We start from the raw sequence: 10599 nt of genomic DNA on the forward strand, positions 1-10599 counted from the left end.
ATAAAATTAAATGAATTAGTTTATTTCTTTTATCTTTGAAGAAAATGACAGCTTAAGTAATATTGATAGACGGACTTGAGACATACATGACATGTAAGCACATAGGGGATGACGAATGCTAAGTGACGCCTCTAACACATTCTATGTGATCCTGGATACTACTGTGCCTCATGATTACCTCCAGACCTTCAACTTAAGTTTGAAGATCCTCTATAAGATAGTTTCTTTGAGTGTTGCCCTTTAACCCTTGAACAGCTGATTGCAAATCATACTCACCATAAACATGTACATGTATATACAACATGGGACCAAATGCTACAGTCGCTCAGCTAGTTTTCAAGATAAAGAACCACAATTACTGACCATATGAAAACCAGAACCAGACAAATGACTAAACCTAACGCAAGTACTTCGACAAATTGATAAGGCTGTTGATAACAAAGGCTTGATAAAGTTTCACTTTTATTATAATATAAGTTTACCCATTGGGAGTCAGTATCTCAGTTGGAAAAATTTTGACCTAGGCCCTGTCAACAACACTTGGTATAGTGGGTAGCCAAGCCCTGTGGACATGAACATCCCACCAATCAACTGGAACGCAGAGGGTTCCAAAATGAAAAAGGTGACATTGCAGCAATGATTGTTGCATTGTTTTGAGAGGTCATTACATAAAATTATTAATATGATATGCTGTCAATGATCTAAACAAATGTTAAGCAGAAGGATCAAAAGAAAAATGTACATAGTTTTGATTTTTATAAAATATCATCCAGGTCTTGGGGATCAGGCTACTAACTATGTTGAGAGTTGTAAAGTTGAGACTCTGGAATAGGTCACTATTGTAAGCATCATGATATATGATTAGGTAGAAAAATTCAGATTAAATATATGACAATATCTAACTTTTACACTACCAGTAGATTTTGAAAATGGCCTCTAATTTGCATGCAGTGGTGCATGAGTATTTGAGTTTTCTTTCTTAAAAAAATGCTTATTGTTTGAATAATCATAATTTATAAGTTTATTTGACTAGAAATATAATTCCTTTTGTTCAAATATGTGTTCTCATGTTTTACTCTAACTTTTGATCAGTTTGTTTCTATTTTTTACATTATCTGATAATTAATTCACAGTTTACCAACCAAACAAGCAAACTTAACTTTCATGCATGACAATCAAATATAGCTAAAATGTGAAAAATGTCACATGATTTCTTGGTAAATCTCACATTTATAGTTAGCATGTATCATTTTACCAAGACCTGAGAGGTGTAACATTGATGAATGCCACATACTGGTAACATTGTTTGCGGTTGAAGATGACCCTATATAAATAAATACTTTAAATTCTGAAGTTTTATGCTTTTTATTAAGGAAATTAAGACAAAGTGAATTGTTCTAAAAATTATGCCCTAAAATTCTTCAAGAGGTCAACCATGTCAACAATTGTTCAACAAATAGAATTTGAATACTGAATCTTTTTTTCAATACTATATATTCTTACTAACAGTCATTATTATCATGATTATAAGTTATTCCTATTGATTTTCTTTTTAGTTGTTTCATGAAGATCTAGATTATCTTGACTCTTTTTAAAAATATATTAAATATCTTCTTTAAAATCAGTGATCACAAAGTTTGTACTGTTGTCTGAGTGAATCATTTATTTTCATCTAACTGAAAAAAAAGGAGTCCATGTTAAATCCTGCCATTGGGAACCTGTGTAATACCCTCTTTAAGATCCTTGCTAAGATCAAAGTCCATGTCCTGACAATATATGTGTAACAGTAACGGGAACAGTAACATAGTACAATCTTTGATTCTTATTTGTTTTGAAATTTAGCTTTGTCTGAAAATCTGACCTATTTTCGATCCACAAATGTTGAATGATGAGTATCTAGCAAAGTACATCATAGAAAAAAAGGTTATATTGAAAGGGTTCATTGATATAATCACTATGCTGAATCACTCACAAACTGAAGAAAGTATACAAATGGATGGGCTTTGCTCATTGTTGAAGTCAGTACGGTGACCTATGTTTGTTAATGTTTGTGTCATTTTGGTCTTTTGTGGATAGTTGTCTCATTGGCAATCATACCACATCTTCTTTTTATATTTATTGTTAATTTCTTAGTGAAAGTAGACTTCACAAATTTGCTATGAGATGATCGATAAAACTTGTATTGCTAATTTGATTAGGACTTGATGAGGACATGAAGACAGATAGAGAAGACTTGAAGACAGATTCAGAGACAGAGTCGGAGGAAGAAGGGGAGAAGACAATCAACAATCAACAACAACCATTGGAGACACCCTATGTAGAAAATGTCACAGAAGAACTGGGACAGGTTAGTATAAGACACCCTATGTAGAAAATGTCACAGAAGAACTGGGACAGGTTAGTAAAAGACACCTTATGTAGAAAATGTCACAGAAGAACTGGGACAGGTTAGTATAAGACACCCTATGTAGAAAATGTCACAGAAGAACTGGGACAGGTTAGTATAAGACACCTTATGTAGAAAATGTCACAGAAGAACTGGGACAGGTTAGTATAAGACACCTTATGTAGAAAATGTCACAGAAGAACTGAGACAGGTTAGTATAAGACACCTTATGTAGAAAATGTCACAGAAGAACTGAGACAGGTTAGTATAAGACACCCTATGTAGAAAATGTCACAGAAGAACTGGGACAGGTTAGTATAAGACACCTTATGTAGAAAATGTCACAGAAGAACTGAGACAGGTTAGTATAAGACACCCTATGTAGAAAATGTCACAGAAGAACTGGGACAGGTTAGTATAAGACACCCTATGTAGAAAATGTCACAGAAGAACTGGGACAGGTTAGTATAAGACACCTTATGTAGAAAATGTCACAGAAGAACTGGGACAGGTTAGTATAAGACACCTTATGTAGAAAATGTCACAGAAGAACTGGGACAGGTTAGTATAAGACACCTTATGTAGAAAATGTCACAGAAGAACTGGGACAGGTTAGTATAAGACACCTTATGTAGAAAATGTCACAGAAGAACTGAGACAGGTTAGTATAAGACACCTTATGTAGAAAATGTCACAGAAGAACTGGGACAAGTTAGTAAAAGATACCTTATGTAGAAAATGTCACAGAAGAACTGGGACAGGTTAGTATAAGATACCTTATGTAGAAAATGTCACAGAAGAACTGGGACAGGTTAGTATAAGACACCCTATGTAGAAAATGTCACAGAAGAACTGGGACAGGTTAGTATAAGACACCCTATGTAGAAAATGTCACAGAAGAACTGGGACAGGTTAGTATAAGACACCCTATGTAGAAAATGTCACAGAAGAACTGGGACAGGTTAGTATAAGACACCCTATGTAGAAAATGTCACAGAAGAACTGGGACAGGTTAGTATAAGACACCCTATGTAGAAAATGTCACAGAAGAACTGGGACAGGTTAGTATAAGACACCCTATGTAGAAAATGTCACAGAAGAACTGGGACAGGTTAGTATAAGACACCCTATGTAGAAAATGTCACAGAAGAACTGGGACAGGTTAGTATAAGACACCTTATGTAGAAAATGTCACAGAAGAACTGGGACAGGTTAGTATAAGACACCCTATGTAGAAAATGTCACAGAAGAACTGGGACAGGTTAGTATAAGACACCTTATGTAGAAAATGTCACAGAAGAACTGGGACAGGTTAGTATAAGACACCTTATGTAGAAAATGTCACAGAAGAACTGGGACAGGTTAGTATAAGACACCTTATGTAGAAAATGTCACAGAAGAACTGGGACAGGTTAGTAAAAGACACCTTATGTAGAAAATGTCACAGAAGAACTGGGACAGGTTAGTAAAAGACACCTTATGTAAAAAATGTCACAGAAGAACTGGGACAGGTTAGTAAAAGACACCCTATGTAGAAAATGTCACAGAAGAACTGGGACAGGTTAGTAAAAGACACCCTATGTAGAAAATGTCACAGAAGAACTGGGACAGGTTAGTATAAGACACCTTATGTAGAAAATGTCACAGAAGAACTGGGACAAGTTAGTAAAAGATACCTTATGTAGAAAATGTCACAGAAGAACTGGGACAAGTTAGTAAAAGATACCTTATGTAGAAAATGTCACAAAAGAACTGGGACAGGTTAGTATAAGACACCTTATGTAGAAAATGTCACAGAAGAACTGGGACAGGTTAGTAAAAGATACCTTATGTAGAAAATGTCACAGAAGAACTGGGACAGGTTAGTAAAAGACACCTTATGTAGAAAATGTCACAGAAGAACTGGGACAGGTTAGTAAAAGACACCCTATGTAGAAAATGTCACAGAAGAACTGGGACAAGTTAGTAAAAGATACCTTATGTAGAAAATGTCACAGAAGAACTGGGACAGGTTAGTATAAGACACCTTATGTAGAAAATGTCACAGAAGAACTGGGACAGGTTAGTATAAGACACCCTATGTAGAAAATGTCACAGAAGAACTGAGACAGGTTAGTATAAGACACCCTATGTAGAAAATGTCACAGAAGAACTGGGACAGGTTAGTATAAGACACCTTATGTAGAAAATGTCACAGAAGAACTGGGACAGGTTAGTATAAGACACCCTATGTAGAAAATGTCACAGAAGAACTGGGACAGGTTAGTATAAGACACCTTATGTAGAAAATGTCACAGAAGAACTGGGACAGGTTAGTATAAGACACCTTATGTAGAAAATGTCACAGAAGAACTGGGACAGGTTAGTATAAGACACCCTATGTAGAAAATGTCACAGAAGAACTGGGACAGGTTAGTATAAGACACCCTATGTAGAAAATGTCACAGAAGAACTGGGACAGGTTAGTATAAGACACCCTATGTAGAAAATGTCACAGAAGAACTGAGACAGGTTAGTATAAGACACCTTATGTAGAAAATGTCACAGAAGAACTGGGACAGGTTAGTATAAGACACCTTATGTAGAAAATGTCACAGAAGAACTGGGACAGGTTAGTATAAGACACCTTATGTAGAAAATGTCACAGAAGAACTGGGACAGGTTAGTATAAGACACCTTATGTAGAAAATGTCACAGAAGAACTGGGACAGGTTAGTAAAAGACACCCTATGTAGAAAATGTCACAGAAGAACTGGGACAGGTTAGTATAAGACACCCTATGTAGAAAATGTCACAGAAGAACTGGGACAGGTTAGTAAAAGACACCTTATGTAGAAAATGTCACAGAAGAACTGGGACAGGTTAGTAAAAGACACCTTATGTAGAAAATGTCACAGAAGAACTGGGACAGGTTAGTATAAGACACCCTATGTAGAAAATGTCACAGAAGAACTGGGACAGGTTAGTATAAGACACCCTATGTAGAAAATGTCACAGAAGAACTAGGGCAGGTTAGTATAAGACACCTTATGTAGAAAATGTCACAGAAGAACTGAGACAGGTTAGTATAAGACACCTTATGTAGAAAATGTCACAGAAGAACTGGGGCAGGTTAGTATAAGACACCTTATGTAGAAAATGTCACAGAAGAACTGAGACAGGTTAGTATAAGACACCTTATGTAGAAAATGTCACAGAAGAACTGGGGCAGGTTAGTATAAGACACCCTATGTAGAAAATGTCACAGAAGAACTGGGACAGGTTGGTATAAGACACCCTATGTAGAAAATGTCACAGAAGAACTGGGACAGGTTGGTATAAGACACCTTATGTAGAAAATGTCACAGAAGAACTGGGACAGGTTGGTATAAGACACCTTATGTAGAAAATGTCACAGAAGAACTGGGACAGGTTAGTAAAAGACACCTTATGTAGAAAATGTCACAGAAGAACTGGGACAGGTAAGTAAAAGACACCTTATGTAGAAAATGTCACAGAAGAACTGGGACAGGTTAGTATAAGACACCCTATGTAGAAAATGTCACAGAAGAACTGGGACAGGTTAGTATGAGACACCCTATGTAGAAAATGTCACAGAAGAACTGGGACAGGTTGGTATGAGACACCCTATGTAGAAAATGTCACAGAAGAACTGGGACAGGTTAGTATAAGACACCCTATGTAGAAAATGTCACAGAAGAACTGGGACAGGTTAGTAAAAGACACCCTATGTAGAAAATGTCACAGAAGAACTGGGACAGGTTAGTATAAGACACCCTATGTAGAAAATGTCACAGAAGAACTGGGACAAGTTAGTAAAAGATACCTTATGTAGAAAATGTCACAGAAGAACTGGGACAAGTTAGTAAAAGATACCTTATGTAGAAAATGTCACAGAAGAACTGGGACAGGTTAGTATAAGACACCTTATGTAGAAAATGTCACAGAAGAACTGGGACAGGTTAGTAAAAGACACCTTATGTAGAAAATGTCACAGAAGAACTGGGACAGGTTAGTAAAAGACACCTTATGTAGAAAATGTCACAGAAGAACTGGGACAGGTTAGTAAAAGACACCTTATGTAGAAAATGTCACAGAAGAACTGGGACAGGTTAGTAAAAGACACCCTATGTAGAAAATGTCACAGAAGAACTGGGACAGGTTAGTATAAGACACCCTATGTAGAAAATGTCACAGAAGAACTGGGACAAGTTAGTAAAAGACACCCTATGTAGAAAATGTCACAGAAGAACTGGAACAGGTTAGTAAAAGACACCTTATGTAGAAAATGTCACAGAAGAACTGGGACAGGTTAGTATAAGACACCTTATGTAGAAAATGTCACAGAAGAACTGGGACAGGTTAGTATAAGACACCCTATGTAGAAAATGTCACAGAAGAACTGAGACAGGTTAGTATAAGACACCCTATGTAGAAAATGTCACAGAAGAACTGGGACAGGTTATTATAAGACACCTTATGTAGAAAATGTCACAGAAGAACTGGGACAGGTTAGTATAAGACACCCTATGTAGAAAATGTCACAGAAGAACTGGGACAGGTTAGTATAAGACACCTTATGTAGAAAATGTCACAGAAGAACTGGGACAGGTTAGTATAAGACACCTTATGTAGAAAATGTCACAGAAGAACTGGGACAGGTTAGTATAAGACACCCTATGTAGAAAATGTCACAGAAGAACTGGGACAGGTTAGTATAAGACACCCTATGTAGAAAATGTCACAGAAGAACTGGGACAGGTTAGTATAAGACACCCTATGTAGAAAATGTCACAGAAGAACTGAGACAGGTTAGTATAAGACACCTTATGTAGAAAATGTCACAGAAGAACTGGGACAGGTTAGTATAAGACACCTTATGTAGAAAATGTCACAGAAGAACTGGGACAGGTTAGTATAAGACACCTTATGTAGAAAATGTCACAGAAGAACTGGGACAGGTTAGTATAAGACACCCTATGTAGAAAATGTCACAGAAGAACTGGGACAGGTTAGTATAAGACACCCTATGTAGAAAATGTCACAGAAGAACTGGGACAGGTTAGTAAAAGACACCTTATGTAGAAAATGTCACAGAAGAACTGGGACAGGTTAGTAAAAGACACCTTATGTAGAAAATGTCACAGAAGAACTGGGACAGGTTAGTATAAGACACCCTATGTAGAAAATGTCACAGAAGAACTGGGACAGGTTAGTATAAGACACCCTATGTAGAAAATGTCACAGAAGAACTGGGACAGGTTAGTATAAGACACCTTATGTAGAAAATGTCACAGAAGAACTGGGCAGGTTAGTATAAGACACCTTATGTAGAAAATGTCACAGAAGAACTGGACAGGTTAGTATAAGACACCTTATGTAGAAAATGTCACAGAAGAACTGAGACAGGTTAGTATAAGACACCTTATGTAGAAAATGTCACAGAAGAACTGGGACAGGTTAGTATAAGACACCTTATGTAGAAAATGTCACAGAAGAACTGGGACAGGTTGGTATAAGACACCCTATGTAGAAAATGTCACAGAAGAACTGGGACAGGTTAGTATAAGACACCTTATGTAGAAAATGTCACAGAAGAACTGGGACAGGTTAGTATAAGACACCTTATGTAGAAAATGTCACAGAAGAACTGGGACAGGTTAGTAAAAGACACCTTATGTAGAAAATGTCACAGAAGAACTGGGACAGGTTAGTATAAGACACCTTATGTAGAAAATGTCACAGAAGAACTGGGACAGGTTAGTAAAAGACACCTTATGTAGAAAATGTCACAGAAGAACTGGGACAGGTTAGTATAAGACACCCTATGTAGAAAATGTCACAGAAGAACTGGGACAGGTTAGTATAAGACACCTATGTAGAAAATGTCACAGAAGAACTGGGACAGGTTGGTATAAGACACCTTATGTAGAAAATGTCACAGAAGAACTGGGACAGGTTAGTATAAGACACCCTATGTAGAAAATGTCACAGAAGAACTGGGACAGGTTAGTATAAGACACCCTATGTAGAAAATGTCACAGAAGAACTGGGACAGGTTAGTATAAGACACCTTATGTAGAAAATGTCACAGAAGAACTGGGACAGGTTAGTATAAGACACCTTATGTAGAAAATGTCACAGAAGAACTGGGACAGGTTAGTATAAGACACCTTATGTAGAAAATGTCACAGAAGAACTGAGACAGGTTGGTATAAGACACCTTATGTAGAAAATGTCACAGAAGAACTGGGACAGGTTAGTATAAGACACCTTATGTAGAAAATGTCACAGAAGAACTGGGACAGGTTAGTAAAAGACACCTTATGTAGAAAATGTCACAGAAGAACTGGGACAGGTTAGTATAAGACACCTTATGTAGAAAATGTCACAGAAGAACTGGGACAGGTTAGTAAAAGACACCTTATGTAGAAAATGTCACAGAAGAACTGGGACAGGTTAGTATAAGACACCCTATGTAGAAAATGTCACAGAAGAACTGAGACAGGTTAGTATAAGACACCTATGTAGAAAATGTCACAGAAGAACTGGGACAGGTTAGTATAAGACACCTTATGTAGAAAATGTCACAGAAGAACTGGGACAGGTTAGTATAAGACACCCTATGTAGAAAATGTCACAGAAGAACTGGGACAGGTTAGTATAAGACACCTTATGTAGAAAATGTCACAGAAGAACTGGGACAGGTTAGTATAAGACACCTTATGTAGAAAATGTCACAGAAGAACTGGGACAGGTTAGTATAAGACACCCTATGTAGAAAATGTCACAGAAGAACTGGGACAGGTTAGTATAAGACACCTTATGTAGAAAATGTCACAGAAGAACTGGGACAGGTTAGTATAAGACACCCTATGTAGAAAATGTCACAGAAGAACTGGGACAGGTTAGTATAAGACACCCTATGTAGAAAATGTCACAGAAGAACTGGGACAGGTTAGTATAAGACACCCTATGTAGAAAATGTCACAGAAGAACTGGGACAGGTTAGTAAAAGACACCTTATGTAGAAAATGTCACAGAAGAACTGGGACAGGTTAGTATAAGACACCTATGTAGAAAATGTCACAGAAGAACTGGGACAGGTTAGTAAAAGACACCTTATGTAGAAAATGTCACAGAAGAACTGGGACAGGTTAGTATAAGACACCCTATGTAGAAAATGTCACAGAAGAACTGGACAGGTTAGTATAAGACACCTTATGTAGAAAATGTCACAGAAGAACTGAGACAGGTTAGTATAAGACACCTTATGTAGAAAATGTCACAGAAGAACTGAGACAGGTTAGTATAAGACACCTTATGTAGAAAATGTCACAGAAGAACTGAGACAGGTTAGTATAAGACACCTATGTAGAAAATGTCACAGAAGAACTGGGCAGGTTAGTATAAGACACCTTATGTAGAAAATGTCACAGAAGAACTGGGACAGGTTGGTATAAGACACCCTATGTAGAAAATGTCACAGAAGAACTGGGACAGGTTGGTATAAGACACCTTATGTAGAAAATGTCACAGAAGAACTGGGACAGGTTGGTATAAGACACCTTATGTAGAAAATGTCACAGAAGAACTGGGACAGGTTAGTAAAAGACACCTTATGTAGAAAATGTCACAGAAGAACTGGGACAGGTTAGTATAAGACACCTTATGTAGAAAATGTCACAGAAGAACTGGGACAGGTAAGTAAAAGACACCTTATGTAGAAAATGTCACAGAAGAACTGGGACAGGTTAGTATAAGACACCCTATGTAGAAAATGTCACAGAAGAACTGGGACAGGTTAGTATGAGACACCCTATGTAGAAAATGTCACAGAAGAACTGGGACAGGTTGGTATGAGACACCTTATGTAGAAAATGTCACAGAAGAACTGGGACAGGTTAGTATAAGACACCCTATGTAGAAAATGTCACAGAAGAACTGGGACAGGTTAGTATAAGACACCCTATGTAGAAAATGTCACAGAAGAACTGGGACAGGTTAGTATAAGACACCTTATGTAGAAAATGTCACAGAAGAACTGGGACAGGTTAGTATAAGACACCTTATGTAGAAAATGTCACAGAAGAACTGGGACAGGTTAGTATAAGACACCTTATGTAGAAAATGTCACAGAAGAACTGGACAGGTTGGTATAAGACACCTTATGTAGAAAATGTCACAGAAGAACTGGGACAGGTTGGTATAAG

General features: G+C 37.2%; 1 protein-coding gene across 1 annotated transcript in view; it reads left to right on the forward strand.

Annotated features, from left to right (window-relative positions):
* Positions 1-10599, forward strand: part of LOC134685077 (oxysterol-binding protein-related protein 8-like) — a 62981-nt gene that overhangs the window by 17960 nt on the left and 34422 nt on the right. Inside the window, exon 9 of the mRNA XM_063544485.1 lies at positions 2199-2347. Coding sequence (XP_063400555.1) covers positions 2199-2347 — 149 coding nt within the window. The remainder of the gene's footprint in view (positions 1-2198; positions 2348-10599) is intronic.

This window comes from Mytilus trossulus, chromosome 9 (assembly GCF_036588685.1).
Source record: "Mytilus trossulus isolate FHL-02 chromosome 9, PNRI_Mtr1.1.1.hap1, whole genome shotgun sequence".
In the NCBI taxonomy this organism is placed as follows: domain Eukaryota; kingdom Metazoa; phylum Mollusca; class Bivalvia; order Mytilida; family Mytilidae; genus Mytilus; species Mytilus trossulus.